General features: G+C 44.4%; 6 protein-coding genes across 7 annotated transcripts; all 6 read left to right on the forward strand.

The window, feature by feature from the left end:
* Positions 53–3,006, forward strand: LOC8064961 (protein RER1A). The gene is made up of 3 exons (XM_002437518.2): positions 53–517; positions 1,953–2,133; positions 2,633–3,006. Exons 1-3 carry the CDS (start codon positions 174–176, stop codon positions 2,678–2,680), a joined length of 573 nt encoding a protein of 190 aa, XP_002437563.1. The 5' UTR covers positions 53–173; the 3' UTR covers positions 2,681–3,006.
* Positions 3,173–5,284, forward strand: LOC8064962 (peptidyl-prolyl cis-trans isomerase CYP19-4). The gene is made up of 7 exons (XM_002437519.2): positions 3,173–3,548; positions 3,728–3,812; positions 3,965–4,012; positions 4,089–4,112; positions 4,360–4,545; positions 4,622–4,697; positions 4,844–5,284. Exons 1-7 carry the CDS (start codon positions 3,465–3,467, stop codon positions 5,004–5,006), a joined length of 666 nt encoding a protein of 221 aa, XP_002437564.1. The 5' UTR covers positions 3,173–3,464; the 3' UTR covers positions 5,007–5,284.
* LOC8064963 (peptidyl-prolyl cis-trans isomerase CYP19-4) lies at positions 5,920–7,920 on the forward strand. Its single transcript, XM_002437520.2, has 7 exons — positions 5,920–6,263; positions 6,411–6,495; positions 6,645–6,692; positions 6,787–6,810; positions 7,125–7,310; positions 7,392–7,467; positions 7,605–7,920. Exons 1-7 carry the CDS (start codon positions 6,180–6,182, stop codon positions 7,765–7,767), a joined length of 666 nt encoding a protein of 221 aa, XP_002437565.1. The 5' UTR covers positions 5,920–6,179; the 3' UTR covers positions 7,768–7,920.
* Positions 9,354–11,020, forward strand: LOC8064964 (peptidyl-prolyl cis-trans isomerase 7). The gene is made up of 6 exons (XM_002437521.2): positions 9,354–9,559; positions 9,680–9,764; positions 9,932–9,979; positions 10,122–10,331; positions 10,439–10,514; positions 10,653–11,020. Exons 1-6 carry the CDS (start codon positions 9,395–9,397, stop codon positions 10,801–10,803), a joined length of 735 nt encoding a protein of 244 aa, XP_002437566.1. The 5' UTR covers positions 9,354–9,394; the 3' UTR covers positions 10,804–11,020.
* On the forward strand, positions 12,679–15,380 carry LOC8064965 (peptidyl-prolyl cis-trans isomerase CYP20-1). 2 transcript variants are annotated; one of them, XM_002437522.2, is made up of 7 exons: positions 12,679–12,945; positions 13,160–13,229; positions 13,575–13,622; positions 13,708–13,731; positions 14,397–14,579; positions 14,738–14,813; positions 14,939–15,380. In XM_002437522.2, the coding sequence occupies exons 1-7, from the start codon at positions 12,838–12,840 to the stop codon at positions 15,075–15,077; spliced, it is 648 nt and encodes a 215-aa protein (XP_002437567.1). In that variant the 5' UTR covers positions 12,679–12,837; the 3' UTR covers positions 15,078–15,380. The 2 variants fall into 2 exon arrangements, with proteins under 2 accessions (XP_002437567.1, XP_021304672.1); XM_021448997.1 differs by having other exon boundaries at positions 12,738–12,960.
* Positions 17,399–18,260, forward strand: LOC8064966. The gene has a single exon (XM_002437523.2). It carries the CDS (start codon positions 17,536–17,538, stop codon positions 17,878–17,880), a length of 345 nt encoding a protein of 114 aa, XP_002437568.1. The 5' UTR covers positions 17,399–17,535; the 3' UTR covers positions 17,881–18,260.

A 19,188-nucleotide genomic window follows, 5' to 3' on the forward strand; every position in this document is an offset into this window, starting at 1 on the left:
TTTGTGATATTTTCGCTTTTATAGCACGTGAGCTCCGGATCCGTCGGCACGTGAAAATCCTCTTCCTCTGCAGTCTGCTCGCTCGCGATTGCGATTCCCACCAGTGCCCCAGCCCCACCATTCCACCAGGCACGAAACCTAACCCACCCGGCCGAGGATCCCAAGCGGCGGCCATGGAGCCCTCCACCGTCGGCGACGGCGGCTCGGCGGAGCGGTGGCGCGCGGAGGCGGCGCGGGCGTTCCAGCACTACCTGGACCGCGCGGCTCCGCACACGGCGGGGCGGTGGGCGGGCACGCTCGTGGCCGCGGCGGTGTACGCGCTGCGGGTCTACTACGTGCGGGGCTTCTACATCGTCACCTACGGGCTGGGCATCTACCTGCTCAACCTCCTCATCGGCTTCCTCTCCCCCATGGTCGACCCGGAGCTCGAGGCGCTCGAGGCCGGGCCCGGGCTCCCCACCCGCGGCTCCGACGAGTTCAAGCCCTTCATCCGCCGCCTCCCCGAGTTCAAGTTCTGGTATGCCACTGCGGTTTCTGTCCTGACCTCATTTTGGACTATGCTTAGTTCAGAGGCACCACACTGGCCGAGCTGATTGCTAGTAACTACGTACTATTGTACTAACTAGGGATCCAATTCTATAAGGCAACCGTAGCAATTTGCTGCTTTTGCGCTAGATTCAGCTGTGCTTGCTAGCTAATCTTTGCCATCCAGGCATTCCCCAACCAACCAGATAGCCAACGTTTCTCACAGATTGTACAGTCGACCTGAAATTATCAATCGGCTCATATGATAGTTTTCCATTAGTAGTGCTCGATACTATCCAACTTAGGTTCGATTTGTAGAAGGGAATCTAGCAGCCGGAAACGTGGAGTCGTGGAACATGGCCATGTTCCTTGTTTCCGGGAACGTGGACATTCCCGATTCGGGGAACATTTATGTGGGAGGTTCCCACGTTATAAAATGCCACCCCAAGTTCCCGTTCCTGTTCCATGTTCCCATTCCCTCGTGGGAACATGGCTGCTAGATCATAAGATATGCCGAGTTTGCGTCAGTTTTCAATTGAACCAACTATACGTGGCTTGGACCATTGGTGCTTAATTAGCTCACCCTTCACTAACCAACCAGCTAAATTTGTCTCATGGTCTGTGCATCGCATCTGAAATCATTTTTTTCCTGTTATCTATTTGTTTATCAGTAATTATTCAGCTGCTGGAGAACAATTACGGGCATCCCTCATCTTCAGTTGTAGCACTTAGTATTGTTGTAGGCTTAGAGCTTTTCGTTAATTGATGTTATGTGTGTCCTACTGAGAAATATATCCTAGTGAATGCGTATGCACAGTTTATTCCTACGAAAACAACATAGTACATTATTTTTATCACTTCTTCAGAATTCTTAGTAGTTACTACTGTACATTGTAATGCACTTTCTGAGAAATATAGGCTGCATTTCCTTTTCCAACTGATGTACTTTTGTGCAAGTTTCATTATGTAAATTGTTTTTACTTTCATATTGAATATTAATTTACCTTTTGCTGTTATAGTTTTATAGTGCAATACATTTTCACCCCTTTGAAGTTATATTGTGATGTTCTTTCTTTTTGCCAGAAGTCATCTACTTTCTGTATTCACATGGAGTGATGGAATTGAACAATCTATCACCATGTTGCTTCCAGTTTGCAGATAATATAAAAGGTTTTGCGCCAATGAATGCCTGTGTGGCACTGCTTTGCCCTGGGATCTGGCAAGCTCATTTTAGAAAGACATTTGCTGTTTCATGTGAACAATTTGTTATCTTTACTATTATACTATATTAGGAAAATCATGTTACTAGCCTACTCAATGTCTCAATCAAGCTTTGGTGTTTCAGTGGCTTGTAGTTTTCTGTCCTTTTTTTTCCAGTGGAAGTGTACAGCTGAAAGTATATGTTGACCAACTGCTTCTTGTTTCAGGTATGCCATCACAAAAGCCTTTTGCATTGCTTTTGTCATGACCTTCTTCTCTGTATTCGATGTTCCTGTCTTCTGGCCAATACTTCTTTGCTATTGGATTGTGCTCTTTGTCCTGACAATGAAGCGACAGATTGTACATATGATCAAGTACAAGTATGTCCCGTTCAGCATTGGAAAGCAGGTGAAACCTCTATGTTTCTGAGCTGTCGTGTTTCCTTTTACTGCTGGAAAGTTACACTTTGTAGCAGAGTTTCTCAAAAGTTAATAACAAATGTTTCATGTCATGTGGTTTCTACTGCCAATTGTGTATACTGTCTAGGTCTAGTCAATAATAACTGGTTCAAGATCCTGCATTGCTGATTGGTAGCATGATTCCTAGGAAGCAATCTGGATTCAAAGCTGAGTTAGAGCCTTTGCATTTCATCCTTAGTTTGTTCTCGGAGCTATTGGTGTCGAAATATAGGAACTTGTATAGGAGCTTGGAAAATATTGTATTTGACCACCACCATGTGTTGGCAAGTCTTTTTCTATTTTGAGGTTAATGGTTTTGCATCATGTCCATTGACAATACATTCTCCCTAGAATTGACTGAAATTTTTTAAGTGTTGACCTGTATCGGCAATTTGGTCATCATGCATTCATGCGACAATTACTGAACTCTGCTTGCAATTCCAATGCAGAGGTATGGTGGAAAGAAGGGCCCTGGAGCCAGTGCATCAAAAGAGTAAAGACCTGAGGGTCTGGGACCTCAGGAGCAAATGCCTGTGTTATCTGTGAGGCATCCTGCTGGCATGGTGGTATTTTGAGTACCAGCTACTGATAGTGAATGCACACCATATTCACTAGTGGAGAGTGGAGACTCCAGAGAAGCTAACCAGACTTTTGCATTGGTTGATGATTCCTGTTTCACATATGTAGTTTATGTACAATGACATGGAACATAGCTTACTGATCAAATTTCCAGTTCCTCTGTTGTACTGTACTGTGACAAGTTGTGAACCTGTTGAATCTTTGCAAACGCAATACAAGCAGAGACCGAGAGGACAAAATGGAATTGTGGTGCCCGGCCGCATGGTGGTGAAACATAGCTGTTATTTTTTTATGATCTTTCTCTTTCCAACATTGTTACTTGCAAGCGATTTACCGTGCATGGATCAACCACTCGGTCTGCTGCGTGTAGCTACGGCCATTGCCTGCATACCAGTACCAGCGATTATTTGTAGCTGCTGCTGCTCTTCTCATGGCAAATCCCCAGCTACTGATCTTAACCGCATGACCAGCTCAAACGTTTCAGCCATTGTCTATTTGTAGCTAACAGGCAGTTTGCACGAGCCCAGCGTGCGGTCCAGGACGATCAGCTCTCACAGACCTCAGTTTTGACAGTGGCTCACTGGCCAGCCCTCCTTGTAAGGACCGTGGACGCTGCAGAATTTGGACCAAGAAAAGCTAAGTCTCATCGGCACCCAGCGCAGTGATCTACGAGGAAGAACCAGAGGCCAGAGGCATCCGGCAATGGCGACGAGGAGCACGGTGGCAAGGGCTGTCCCGCTGTGCCTGTGGCTCGCGCTCGGCGTGGCCACCCTGACGCTGCCCCAGGTGCGTCTCCATCTATCATCTCCATCTGTTTTGCATATGCCTCCCATTGCCACTGCTCATCACTGGCATAGTTGCATTGTTGTCCTGACATCCCTTCGTCTATGCTGTGCATCCTATTGCTGTTGCCACCACCACCCGTCATTAGCATTGCTCTTCGTTTATGCATTGGCTGTTCACAGGCACATGCAGCAGAGGCAGACGCGGACCTCACCAAGATCACGAGCAAGGTCTTCTTCGACATCCAGATCGACGGCAAGCCTGAAGGTTTGTTTGCGCATGCAAAATTGCAAATACGTGGCGGCCCTTCTGAGGCTGAGATTTGCCAGCCCTAGTTGTATCATTAGTCGTGCGTGTTGATTCCTGAAACTTCTGATGCTCCAACCTGACTAACATTGGAGTGATCATGGATTTCATAGGCCGGATTGTCATTGGACTTTTTGGGAAGACTGTTCCCAAGACAGCAGGTATCATCAACTAAATTGCTGTTTAGTGTATGTGGGTCTCAAAAATGTTAACTGTATTTGTGCATCTTTTTTTCAGAGAACTTCAGAGCACTTAGCACAGGTATGTTTCCTAACTACCACTACCATGTCCCAACCCCTTACTTACCATGCAGTACTGAAATATATTCCTACCCAGTCTAGAAATGGCAGGCTACTTTATGATGTCAAAATGGGAATGGTAAACATTTGGTTCCAGTCATTTCTTTTACTGGAGAGAGACATCCCTCCATAATAATGGTTTGACAGTACACCGCTCTCTCTGATTCCTGTCATGTATTGTAAGCACCCTCAACTTCCATGTTACACAGGGGAGAAAGGAATGGGTGCGTATGGCGAACCTCTGTGGTACAAGGGATCCACATTCCACAGGATCATCCCAGGCTTCATGATTCAAGGAGGTGATTTCGTAAACCACAACGGAACAGGCTGCGATACCATTTATGGCAAAGACGTCTTCCCTGACGAGAACTTCAAGCTCAACCACGCCGAACCTGGTGACTAACTGTGCTACATGAAATTAACCTGCTTGAAGCACTGGTCAGTGCTCAGGTCTGATCAGCTGCATTGCAGGTACCATATCCATGGCCAATTATGGGAAAGACACAAACGGATGCCAGTTTGCCATCACCACCGTAGAAGGAAGCAAGTAATCATCTTCCTCTGGTTCTTTGAGCATCATCACTAGTCTAATCACCGTAGCGCCATTTTAATTTCTACAACAAAAGATTTTCTTTGCTCCCTCTTGAGAATTAATGCTTGTCATTGACCGTTCCTTTTCTTCTTCATGCTAAGATTACCGAAGAAATTGGATGGGGTACATGTTGTGTTCGGCAAGGTGGTGAGTGGAATGGACGTGGTCCACAAGATTGAAGCTCAAGGCCAGCCGAGTGGTGTTCCCAAGGCCAAAGTCCTCATAGCTGACAGCGGAGAGCTGCCCGGATCTGATGAGCTGTGACCATCCATTTTGATGGAAACTAACATCTGTTAGCAAAGCAAGTGCGGTTGTTTTTCAGCGTGGAATTGTGACCACCGTAGTCTTGTTTGATTTGGTTGGGGGCAGTTTATGTTGACTACAATGTCTAGTTCATATATGTACTTATTATTGGGGAATTATTAGATGAACAAACAAAATCGTAGTGATCTCTTCTTTAATTTATATATTAAGAACTCCCTTGTTTAAGAGAAGATGCAGGTTAAACTGCTGGTTTATATGTTTTAAGTTTTAACAGTGAAGGAGTTGACATGAAACTAAAAAGAATACTATCCACGTGATTATGAACCAGTACCACAAACGTCACCAGAGAGAGAGAGAACCGACTAATTATCCTATACAAGAGGGAGAGGGGTCCTCCTTAGGGTCATTTGGTTCTTCAGGATTGTACCAGGAATCTTTTCAGCTGATTAAAAGGTTATATAAATTAGGCTAACAATCCGACAGTAATCGTTCCAAGGGATGGATCTCTAGCAACCGAACAAGCCCTTTAATGAAAAACATGCGGAGGATAAAAAACAATACGACTCGAACAAATACATTATACTTGTTTGGTGAAAAATATCAATATATTATTCAGAGTTCAGGGACACTGTACAAATCCGTTTCTTGTTATTATATATTATAGCCCTGTTCGTTTGGCCGATAAGTTATAGCAGAAAATATTATTCGTTGATCTGCTTAATGACTGGCAGAAGCAGAAAATATTGTTCGCTGAATGACTGACAGACATATATACATGGGAGAAAGGAACGGCCAAGTCCGGCTAGCCTCTGTGGTACAAGGGATCCACGTTCCATAGGATCTTACCGCATGACCTGCTCATCCTTGCTGTGATAACTGGCAAACGTCTTAGCCATTGTCTATTTGTAGCTAACAGGCAGTTGCAGGAGGCCATGAGCCCAATGTGCGGTCCACGACGATCAGCTCTCACAGACCCTCAGTTTTGACAGTGCGGTCCAGGACGATCAGCTCTCACAAACCCTCAGTTTTGACAGTGGCTCACCAGCAGCCAGCACTCCTCCTTGTAAGGACAGTATAGACACTGCAGAAATTGGACCAAGAAAAGCTCAGGCTCATCGGCACCCAGTGACCGACGACGAGGAGGAACCAGCGGCCGGCGAGAGGCAAACCGCAATGGCGATGAGGAGCACGACGGCGAGGGCTATCCCGCTGTGCCTATGGCTCGCGCTCGGCGTGGCCACCCTGACGCTGCCCCAGGTGCGCCTCCATCTCTGCCTCCCATTGCATTGCCACTGCTCATCACTGGCATTGTTATCCTGAGATCCCTTCGTTTATGCTATGCTATGCATCCTATAAATTGCTGCCACCACCACTTGTCATCGTTTATGCATTGGTTGTTCATAGGCACATGCAGCAGAGGCAGACGCGGACCTCACCAAGATCACCAGCAAGGTCTTCTTCGACATCCAGATCGACGGCAAGCCCGAAGGTTTGTTTCTGCGTGCAAATATGTGGCGGCCCTTCTGAGGCTGAGATTTGCCAGCCCTAGCTAGTTGTACCATTAGCCATGCGTGCTGATTCCTGAATCTTTTGACGCTCCAACCTGACTAACATTGGAGTGATCATGGATTTAAATAGGCCGGATTGTCATTGGACTCTTTGGGAAGACTGTTCCCAAGACAGCAGGTATCATCAACTTATTGCTGTTCGATCGGTTCAGCAAATGTGAACAAATGTTGGGTCTCAAATGTTAACTGTATTTGTGTATTTTTCTTTTCAGAGAACTTCAGAGCACTTAGCACAGGTATGCTTCCTAACTACCACTATCATGTCCCAACCCCTTACTTATATACCATGCAGTACTGAAACATATTCCTACCCAGTCTAGAAATGGCAGGCAACTTATGATGTCAAAATGGGAATGGTAAACATTATTAGGTGCCCTCCAGTCATTTCTTTTACAAAATTTTTTACTGGAGAGAGATCCCTCCATAATAACGGTTTAGCAGTATACCGCTCTCTCTCTCTCTCTCTCTCTCTCTCTCTCTCTCTCTCTCTCTCTCTCTCTCTGATTCCTGTCATTTATTGTAAAGCACCCTCAACTTCCATGTTACACAGGGGAGAAAGGAATAGGTGCTTATGGCGAACCTCTGTGGTACAAGGGATCCACATTCCACAGGATCATCCCAGGCTTCATGATTCAAGGAGGCGATTTCGTAAACCACAACGGAACAGGCGTTGATTCCATCTATGGCAAAGACGTCTGGCCTGACGAGAACTTCAAGCTCAACCACGCCGAAGCTGGTGACGAACTGTGCTAACGTGAAATTAATTAACCTGCTTGAAACACTGGTCGTCAGTGCTTATGTGTGATCTGCATTGCAGGTACCGTATCCATGGCCAATTACGGGAAAGATACAAACGCAGGCCAGTTTGCCATCACCACCGTAGAAGGAAGCAAGTAATCTTCTTCCTCAATGCATGGTTCTTGAGCATCATCGCTAGTCTTGAATTTGTAATCGCCGCAGCGCCATTTTAACTTCTACCTCTTGAGAATTAATGCTTGTCACTGATCGTGCTTTACTTCTTCGTGCAAAGGTTACCGAAGAAATTAGATGGGCTGCATGTTGTGTTCGGCAAGGTGGTGAGTGGAATGGATGTGGTCCACAAGATTGAAGCTCAAGGCCAGCCGAGTGGTGTGCCCAAGGCCAAAGTCCTCATAGCTGACAGCGGAGAGCTGCCCGGATCTGATGAGCTGTGACCATCCATTTTGATGGAAACTAACATCTGTTAGCAAAGCAAGTGCGGTTGTTTTTCAGCGTAGAATTGTGACCACCGTGGTCTTTTTTTTATTTGGTTGGAGCCCCAGTGTTTATGTTGAATACAAGAGCGTAGTGATCTCTTCTTTAATTTATATACGTTGAGGATTCCCTTGTTTAAGAGAAAAGATGATGCAGGTTAAACTGCTGGTTTATACTGTTTTAACAGTGAAGGAGTTGGCAGGGAAATTACTAAACAAACACTATCCACATGATTATGAACCAACACCACAACCGTCGCAAAAAAAAAAAAAAGAGAAACAACCAACTTATCATCCTATACAACATGGTAGCCAAGAGCCATCTTGCATTTGCATGCATGCTGCAGGAATTTCCACAAGAGGGAGAGGGAGAGTGCCGCCACTCGTCACTGCTTGATGGTTTTACTATCACCTGTGGATCTATTGGAAAGCTTATCGTCAAACTGTTGTAAATGAGATGGCATGGATGACATAGGGTTGAGGTTTACACAAACATGAAATTTGGTTTATTATTAGTTATATGAAACCTTGTTGTTTGTAGTAGATTATTATATATGTGCTACCATTGGAAAATTGTATAAATAGACTACCCTTAAAAAAATTTGTCTATAAACTGGAAAACAATGGCATCAAATATGAGGCTATCAAAAGTGAGGGCGCGGGCGCTCAACCGCTCATGTTGGTGAACACCACTAGTTATTTTTCACCTCAACTTGGACAAATTTTCTTCAATTTCACCATCGGTCCTTGAACTTGATCGATAGTGTCATCTTGGTCTCCGAACTTTTAAAGTAATATATGTAGGTCTCTAAAGTTGTGATCCCACTCCATGAACTTCAAGGTGATCACTGCCGGTTCCTAAGCTTGACCGATAGTGTCATGCATTCTGGTTCTTGAACTTGATTTTGAGTCTCATCTAGGTCTAAATGAGGCCTAAGCCACTCTATATGCTAACATAGTAAGTTGATGTTTAACATAGGCCCGACATGTGGAATATATCTATGTTTTAACTTAGAGGTTTAAAATTCATCATCGGTCCCTAAACTTGGCAAGCATATTGTCATCAAGGTCCACGAGGTCACAGTTGTCAAAGATGAGGAATATAGAGGAGAGGTGGACATCACATATTGGGTCGTAACATTACCGAATATAGTGTGTGGCCCCGTTTGGATTAGAGTTTATATTAGGGTCTAGAATGACACTATTGGTCAAGTGTAGAGACTGACCGTGATCACTGGAAGTTTATGGACTGTGATAACAACATTAGCCGAGTTTAGAGACCTACGAAAATCACTTTGTAAGTTCGGACACTAGGACAATGTTATTGCGTTCAAAAAAAAAAACCATTCAAATATTTCCCTGTCACTGCGGCTGCCTACTATGTGCCAGCGAATTTTGCAGTTGCTGATGCCCTTGCTTCTATTACCGGCAATCCGTGGCAGCGTCTATTTGTAGCCAACGTACAGAGTGCAACAGCCAACAGACGGGCAGTTGCATGAATCCAACGTGCCGTCTATAATTTGTAGGGCCATCGCCATTTCTGCCTGGCCCACCTGTCAGCCAGCGCCAGCCCTCCTCCTTATAAGGAATGATCGAGGACGACGCGACGCAGCAGGGAGAGCCGCAGGTTCGCCGGCGACGAGGAGGAAGGAATCAGAGGCGCCCAGGAGACCCGGCCGCGATGGCTCCGCGCAGCTCGTCGGCGACGTGCTTGTGGCTCGCTCTCGCCGCGGCCATCCTGGCGCTTGCTCAGGTACGGTGCTCGATCGCTGATCAAATGCCTCCGGCAAGCTCCTTTGCTGCGACTGTTTGTGAACTGATCACCTGGCGTTCGATTCTGACGTATATATGTCATGCCATTGTCGCTGTTCAGGCACAGGGAGGGTCATCAGCGGCGGACCTGGAGAAGGTTACGGCCAAGACCTTCTTCGATATCGAGATCGACGGCAAGCCTGCAGGTTCGTGCATGCATGGTGATGCATGCTGTCAGTTGTCAGAATTCGCGGCTGCGATTAGCCCTCCCTCTCTCCCTGCATGTTTTGCATGGTCATACTGAATTACTGATGGCCTGATGCTCTCGACGCTGTTCCTAATCGCAACTTGTATTAATTTCACATGCACACAGGCCGGATCGTGCTAGGACTTTTTGGGGACACTGTTCCTAAAACAACAGGTACTATAATTTGCTAATAATACTAGCTAGCTCACAGATCAACAAATGTTGTGTGTTAATTTCCTTATGAGTTCGTTGTTGATAGGAAGAACAATGCTAACTACTGTCCATGTGTACCTTTTCGTTTTCTTATTAATTACAGAGAATTTCCGAGCACTTTGCACAGGGGAGAAAGGAACGGCCAAGTCTGGCAAGCCTCTGTCGTACAAGGGGTCGACATTCCACAGGATCATCCCGGGATTCATGATCCAAGGAGGCGATTTCACAAACGGCAACGGGACGGGGGCTGAATCCATCTATGACAGCACGATCTTCCCTGACGAGAACTTCAAGCTCAACCACACTGAAGCCGGTACTACTTACTGACGACTAGCAAATTAAACGCTGTGCTCTGAAACCTGAAACCTCTGATGAACTCATGGACAGAACTGAATTGTGTGCGATCTTATCGATCTGCAGGTACGCTGTCCATGGCCAACTACGGGCCAGACTCCAACGGCTCCCAGTTCTTCATCACCACTGTAGAAGAAAACAAGTAATAAATCAATCCCTTTTGAATGTTCTGTGATCAGTTTTCATGCATTTCAGTTTTGACTTTTGAGATTGTTTATATTGTTGCTGATATATGGTGCCTGCTACTGAATTTGGTTAAATTTGTGCGTGCAAATTGAAGGTTGCCGAAGAAGCTGGACGGGAAACATGTTGTGTTTGGCAAGGTGGTGGAAGGGATGGACGTCGTCAAGAAGATTGAAGCTGAAGGCCAAGCGACCGGCGTGCCCAAGGCCAAGGTCGTCATAGTCAACAGCGGGCAGCTCCCATCATAGAGAACTGATGATCCATCTATCTCCATCCCATCCATCTTGTTAAGAAACCAAACATTTGCTGTGTTTTTCAGTGTGCCATTGCATGTTGTTGTTGTCACGGTGCGGAGGCTATAGACGCCGTTGTATCGCAGCTCTCACTTCTCTTTTAATGAAATACATGTAAAAAAATGTTATTTGTCACAGTGATGCTTCATTTATTTAAATTTGTTTGGTTGGAGCTGGTTAGTACTCTCCTCGTTCCAAATTAAAAAAGCAAAAACGACCACTCATAGCTTGGCATTTTTGCCAAGTTTGCTCCTTCATTTGTCAAGTTGTCCAAATTGTAAACTCCAAATACAAAACCGTTGGATACCTTTTTTTTTTTGAGCTTTTTGGTAAATTACTCAAATGCAAAACCCTTGGAGATGCTCTTATATACTACTCTCTTCATTCCAAATAAAGTTGTTTTGCTTTTTTAATACATAGTAAAGCTTTTTTTTGTGAGAATAGTAAAGCTTATGAATATATAGACAAGCCAAAAAAAACTTATGTCTCGTTTGATCCTTGGAATTGTTGAATTCATTTTAATAATCATAATTTAGACACTGATTAATTAAGTTAATATGGTTGTATATAACATATTTTTGTATATTATTGTTGGTTCTGCGAGAGAGAGATACTTATGTGTTGAAATTGTACCATAGGGTAGTAAGTTGAAGAACGTGTTATAAATTACAAAATAGAAATATAGCACTACACTAAAAAAAATAAATATAGCACGACAATAGCTTATAGAATCCTTTTTTTTTCAGAAATCGTATATAAATTTCACACGCACTTTAATAACCTAGCGAACGATATCCAGCGAACGATACATGTCGGTCGCCCACCCTCCTTCCCCCTCCTCCCACTTCTCTTTCTGCTTGACGTCATCATAAAAAAAAGCAAAATATTTATTTTAAATTACTATAACTTTTAAATGATGTATCTATTTTTAATTCCGTCTACACCGGTGTGTTCAACGTGACGAGGCCAACAAAACTAGACCTCACTTATGTATGTTTCAAAGATTTTTATTTCTAGTAGCAATTTATTTATATTAACTTATAACATGTAAGTTATATTGCTAATTTATTCTGCTAAGTTATGCTGCTAACATATTATGCTAAGTTGTATTGTATAACTTCTGTTTTGTGTATAATAACTGTGTAACTTTCTATATACACTAGCGTATTAGTTGTGTAACTTATATACATATAAGTTGTATTGTGTAAATTATGTCTCCCTCTATTTCAAATTATAAAATGTTTTGATATTTCTACATATATTGATTTTGTTATGTATATACATATATAGTTGTGTCTAGATACATAGTAAATTCAATTTAGAAAAGTCAATATGCCTTATAATTTGAAATAGTGGGAGTAAACTTTTGTACATAAATAAGTTATATAGTATAACTTTTTTTTAGAACGACTAAGTTAGCAATGTTGAGTTATTCCTCGAACTTATGTTGTCTAGAAGCACTGCTAAGTTAGTACTGTTAAGTTTATCGTGAATGTTATGCTTTTTAATTCTGTTTTATAAATTATGAGCACATGCTTCTTAAAAAGATAAAAAAAAATTAAAGAACAAATGATCTAGCAAAAGAAAGTGAAAAAAGAATCGAATGTCTTAAAAGAGAAAGAAAAACCATTATTGTTCTATCTAATCTAAAAATAAAAAGTAACATATATAATTTAAAAAAAAAGAAAATAACTGGCAGAAATTGACCGCCGCTTTCGTTTCCAACCTTCGTGAAATAGTGGTGCCATCGAGTGTCTCTGCTGTACGGGCGGGGCAGGCAAACGGAGTCGTCACACTGACATGTGGGACCCACTGATCGCATCTGTCCCACATGTCAGCTAGCAAGGGGCTTCCTCTGCTGCTCTCCTTATTTGGTGGTCTCTCTCGTGGACAGAGGCGAAGACTGCACAAGTGCAGCAAAACGATCAGATCTAGCAGAATTCTCTCGATCTCATCGGCGGCGGCGGCGGAGCAGCGTGCGGATCGGAGATGGCGCCGAGCGGGTGGAGGAGGAGCGCGGGCGCGCGGTCCCTGTGGCGCCCCGCCACGGTGTGCCTGTGGCTCGCGCTCGCCGCCGCAGCTCTGACGCTCGCCCAGGTGCTCGTCAGCCTCGTCCGTCCCTTGCCCACAAGCCCATGATTTGCTCCTCCGACCTCTCTCTAAGTGGTTTTTCCCCGATCTGATTAGAGACTGCGCAGGATTGCTCGTCGATTTGACTGTTTCTGACGTTTGCGCTAGTATCTGAGTGACTGAATCTGTCGGATCGGGATCCAAGCAACTAACCGTTGTGTTTGGTTGCTGATTTATTTAGGCTAAGAAGGACCTGACGGAGGTTACCCACAAGGTCTACTTCGATATCGAGATTGACGGCAAGCCCGCAGGTTTGTGGCGGCCCTCTCTCATTTTTTCAATTCAGATACTCAGATCATCACTATTTGGTTCCACTAGTTATGCTGCACTCTCACTCACATGGGATTGCTGTCTCTGCTCAACCACCAGTGCTTACAGACTTACAGTTCAAAGTCATTTGCTTCTGTTGCATGTCATGCCCAGTGATTACTGCTGCTAGGTTTATCGGATTTGATTTATGCCTAAATGTTGTATTCTTTGGCTGTAGTTATTAGTATCAAGGAGAAATTCCAACATGGTGTTCGTGTATGAATGTGGTTCCTCCACTTGCTAACTGATTGACTCATTGGTGCTTACTTGTTTCTGATTTGTTATAGGTCGGATTGTCATGGGGCTTTTTGGGAAGACTGTTCCTAAGACAGCAGGTATTATCAACTTAGTATTTACAATTCAATACTATTTTCTCATGATATAAGAGAAAACTAATGGCACCTACTTGTTTTCCTACAGAGAACTTCCGAGCTCTTTGCACAGGTATGTTATACGTTAAGAATGTTATTATTACCCTTCTTATAGTTTCCTAATGATTATACAGAATGTTATTATTACCCTTCTTATAGTTTCCTAATGGTTATACTCATGGTAGGTTTGGCAGTCTTAAATTGAAATGGTTTTGTCATGCAGCATAGTATAGCCTGGTTACATCTTCAGGTAGTATCCAATAAAAATTGGGAAGCTTCTCCAAACAAACAAACTAACAGATGTGCACATTCTTGATCTTATTTTGTGGGAAAAGTGAATTTGAACATCATCAATTACAATAGTGTTATTGCATTCTTCATATATAAGTACAATATTATTTTAGCCTGCCATATAATGTAAGAGGTCCCATTCCAAATAGTGAAATAGTTATATTATACATCTGTGAAATATCTTTCTAAGTGATGTCTTACTAAGGCCCTGTTTGGTTCCCCTTGCTAAATTTTAGCTAGCTAAACTTTAGTCACTTTAGTAGCTAAAGTTCCAAACACATTGACTAAAAGGAACTAAAATAGTTTAGTTCCATTAGTCACCCAAGAGTAGCTAAAATAATTTTAGCTAGCTAAAATTTAGCAAGGGGAACCAAACAGGCCCTAAATAGGCTCAAGTCACTTGTTTGGTTTTGGTTTCATGTGGCCCTCAACTTTCTTGTTATACAGGAGAGAAAGGAGTTGGCAAGAGTGGCAAAGCCCTCCACTACAAGGGAAGTGCATTCCACAGAATTATCCCCAGCTTCATGCTCCAAGGAGGTGACTTCACTCTTGGGGATGGGAGGGGTGGTGAATCTATCTATGGCTTGAAGTTTGCTGATGAGAACTTCAAGATCAAGCACACTGGACCAGGTGATCAATTATGCCATAGTTTTTTTATGTGGCCCTGAAAAGGGATCATATTTGTTACATAGAAATGATTTATTCGAGTGGTTTGTTAGGATCTTTTTACTACTTAGGCTTGTTAAATTCATAACATGTTGGTGACTTATTGTTGGGACTTGGGTCAGGCCTTCTGTCCATGGCCAATGCCGGGAGAGATACAAATGGATCTCAGTTTTTCATCACCACTGTGACAACAAGCTGGTAAGTAATATTCACAGGTCTTCGTAACAGTGACCTTATTTTCTCCAATCTTGACTGAAGGTTTTTCTTAATCTGTTGAAGATTTATGCTGACTACCTCCTGCTTCTATTTTGTGTGTGTGTTAGGTTGGACGGGAAGCATGTTGTGTTTGGCAAGGTGTTGTCTGGAATGGATGTTGTGTACAAGGTCGAAGCTGAAGGCCGGCAGAGTGGGCAACCAAAGAGCAAGGTTGTCATAACAGATAGTGGCGAGCTGCCTATGTGATGAGCTAAACTGATGTGTTCCATCTTGAAGCATAATAAGAAGTTGCTAGTGGTCGTTTGTCGTTATAGAACTGTTATTAGTGGCTGAAACTGGCCTGAGCCAGTTTGTTCTGTTTACTACAGTGACTTCCTTATTTACTTAGTTGGAAAGTTTTAAAAGGTTGAACTAATCAGTGGTCTCACGCATCATCATCTTCATCGTTATCAGTTTCATCTGCCAGAATAATCTTGTGGTTGTTGATCTACGCCATCTTCAGAAGTAAAATGTTTTATTGAATATCAAATTGAATAAACTTGGTTGAAATGCGTCTGGTGAACAATGAGCGTCTCTGCAAGCATTGATAGTACATGAGCATTTGCCATCATTACTCTGTTCGCTTGAGCTTGTGAGGGTGCACCACACACTCCATCTCGAATGCCACTTTAAAAAATCACATTTTTTTTTCAAAAGGGGATCGTAAGATACCAGCCAGACCTTAAACCTAATGATCAGCTCGCTATTCAAATCAAAAGAATTAGAACCTAGCGGAACAGCTAAATGTCATTCTGAAATCCCAGTACTCTTTTCTAGTTTACAAACGAGCTTGTGGCTCGGAGGTTGCTGAAACCAAACTGGTTGGGAGTTCGACTCCCTGAGTGTCTCACATGCATAAAATTGTGTGTAATAATTAAAAAAAGCTCCTCGTTGACAATGCCAATCCTACCTTGATCATACCTCAGCTGGTCGAATCTAAAGTTGAAGCGTTTTTGTCTATTTTCTCGTGGAAATGTTTTTCAACTGCCATGCTCATCCTATCCAATAACGAAAATAGTTCTCTCACCCAAACATGCCTTAACATGATTACATGAGAGAAGAAAAACTGAAAGCAGCCACAACGCAGCTATTACAATCATATGCCTTGGGAAAAAAGTCACATGCCACATATTTCAAGGAGAAATGAGCTAATAATCTCTCAACGCAGGCCTCTTTTCCTATCACAAATGTCACTTTCACTTTTTTCTCTTTACTTCTAATAGACAAGAATAAATATAGAGTATGGTTTCATCCACCCCCAACACGTGTTTATATGAGAGCTTCTGCCAACACTAACATATGATCTATACATGGCGTGTATACGTGGATGTTGGGGCTACAAGATAGTGTGTTGGGATGGGAAGGCCCTAAGTGTTCGAGGTAGCCTCGACACAGGCCCGGCTCCGAGGGGGGCGAGAGGCATATATGACACACACGAAATGAAATATTTTATTTAAACGCCTCTTCATATCGTATAATGAACAAACACCTAAAGAGTCATTTCTCTGATATAAAAGTCTTTTGTCTTATTCTTATGGAAATTTTCCAAACATGTCGCATTGGACATAGATTTTATCCAAAAACGGAAAGGCTTCTGTCGTCCAAATGTCCCGAAGTATATAAAAAACATACGACACATGCGAAATGAAATAATTTGTACGAACACGTCTTTTCACCTTGTATACATATAATAAATAAACATCTAAAATGTCTTTTCTCTCTTCTAACTCAAAAAAGGCTAAAATGTTTATCACAACAGTAGAGATAACGACACACACTTTCTTCTTCCTCGGCTCTCTTCTTCCTCACCAACCAACCTCGCCGCCGCTCGCCTCGACCGCTGCCCAGGTTGCTGATGACCTCACCCCACCCACTTACCACCTCGCCAGACGTACTCGTCCTTCCATAATCCCAACCTAGGAGCTCGTCGGCGACTGCTCGCCCTTACCGTCCATTGTCCATCGGGTTATCTCCTCCACTCGTTTAGCCTCATCGCCGCTGCCTTGCTCACGGTCCTCTTCAACCCGCCACCACCGCTTGGGTAGCCATCGTCCAGGCCCCTTCTTTCTAAGGTTGTCGGCCATAGATGGTCACAAAACTAGAAACCCTAACCGTCATTGCCACCTCATCCAACCCCCCCACTCACGACGACCTCGTCGATAGCCATTCCTCCCACCACTTGCCCCTGCCCCCTTCTTCTCCAATTGCGACAATGTGTGCGCCGCTTCAATTAGCAACGCGGGCGAGCATGATAAGATTTTAGGATTTTACCAATTCTAATAAGCTGTCAATGTCCAAAAGTCCTGAAATATCATTTTGGACATGGAAAAGATCAAGGGTGGCGAGCAGGTATGGCCCGCACACAAATGAAATATTTTGTGTCTCGTGCAGCGGACAATATCCAAATACCTCCGTGGAATCTGAGCCCACGTAATCGGGACCGCGCGTTCCGGATCCGACGGTCGAAGCGAGACGACTACCGCCGCGGGGAGAAAAGCCGTGTGCGGCCGCAGCCCGCAGGAGGCTAATAATTGGCGGCCCCGGTTTCGCCCTCTCCCACCCATCACCGCGAAGAACACAAACACAAGTAGGGTTAGGAAGGCGACGCGGCGGCGGCGGCGGGCTGCGAGCGGCGAGAGCGCGAGAGTAGTAGGAGGGATCGGCCATGACGGGGAAGGCGAAGCCGAAGAAGCACACGGCGAAGGAGATCGCCGCGAAGATCGACGCGGCGACGACGAACCGTGGCGGCGGCAAGGCCGGGCAGGCGGACCGGCTGGGGCAGGACAAGGGCGGGCACGCGAAGCTGGCGTGCCCGCTCTGCCGCACCCCGGCGCCCGACATCAAGTCCATGCAGATCCACCACGAGGCGCGCCACCCCAAGCTCCCCTTCGAGCCGGAGAAGCTCCTCAACCTGCACTCCTCCGCCCCAGCCGCCGCCGCCGCCGCCGCCGCCGCCGAGGCCACCACCTCCAAGCCCAAGCCCGGCGTCCGCGGCAGCCTCAAGAAGTAGCTTGCTGTCTTGCCTGCCTGCTTGGGGTAATTCCCTTCGATTTCAGTCCCATCCATCGACCCGATCTATAATCAATCAAACTACCGACCTCTGGACTCTGGTCCGGTGGCCGCTGCCGCAGTCGGCCTGCGGTGTACTATTAGTCTACTGCTGCTTTTCGTTGTTATACTGCTGGTACATGTGTTATGTGATATATGTGTCAACTATATAGCAATCTCGTCGCTGGCAACTAGGCATGTTTAACTGTGTTGCTGCTCTGGGATGCCGGCGATGGCTGCTAGTACTGTTAATGTCGATCGGGTCTCCTTGAACAATGGCGGAAATCTGTTGCTTGTTACTTTCTTCTGATGGCAAGTGAAAGTTCATGAATTGGGAGTTCTTTTGTTCGTTGTTTAATACTGTCAGCTGAGGGTTAAGGGTCATTTTCATGAGGCAGATCTTATCTTGTTATAGGTATTTGTATTGTTGGATATGCTCGGCTAGCCCAAATATTCGCCTGATTTGCTTATGCCTTGGAGTTGTGAGGAGAATTGCCTTTGTTTACGATGGGACAATTGTCAGGCCTAGTTGTTATATTGGTTTGTGTATTGTGACTAGAAATGAAAGGCAGTTGTCTAGTTTGAGTAGTGATTTCAGTTCCTCCTCATATGGTTAATTTTAATTAAGTTAATTATATGTCTTGAGTCTGTCGCTAGACTAAGTTTACTATTTTGCATGGGTGCTAGTTTCCTAGATCCCAACTTCCAAAGTCCTGGAAGGAATTCATGAGAGATGAGTAACGTAACGGATAACCAATCAACCATGCACTCCCTCCCTCCTTTTATATTTTGAGCTAACGGACATAAAAGGCGGGAGGGAGTATCTTTTGTTTAAAATGCTGGAGTAACGCCAAATTAATGACTATGCTCATTATTTGTTGTCGTCTTCCTGAGAGAGTTGGCTGCCTGGCTCGCTCGCTCGCCTGCTTGGGGTGATTCCCTTCGATTTCAATCCCATCCACTGACCCAATCTATAATCAATCAAACTCCTGGCCTCTGGTCTGGTGGTGGCAGCCACATGCGGCCTGTGGTGTACTGTTAGTCTGCTGCTGCTTTTCGTTGTTATACTGCTGGTACATGTGTCGTGTGATAGATGTGTCAACTATATATCAATAACTCTGGCATGTCTAAGTATGTGTTGCTGCTCCGTGATGCCGGCAACGGCTGCTAGTACTGTTAATGTCGATCAGGTCTCCTTGAACAATGGCAGAAATCTGTTTCTTGTTTACTTTCTTCTAATGGCAAGTAAAGTTCCTGAATTGTTTCGTCT

This window comes from Sorghum bicolor, chromosome 10, assembly GCF_000003195.3.
Source record: "Sorghum bicolor cultivar BTx623 chromosome 10, Sorghum_bicolor_NCBIv3, whole genome shotgun sequence".
Lineage (NCBI taxonomy): Eukaryota > Viridiplantae > Streptophyta > Magnoliopsida > Poales > Poaceae > Sorghum > Sorghum bicolor.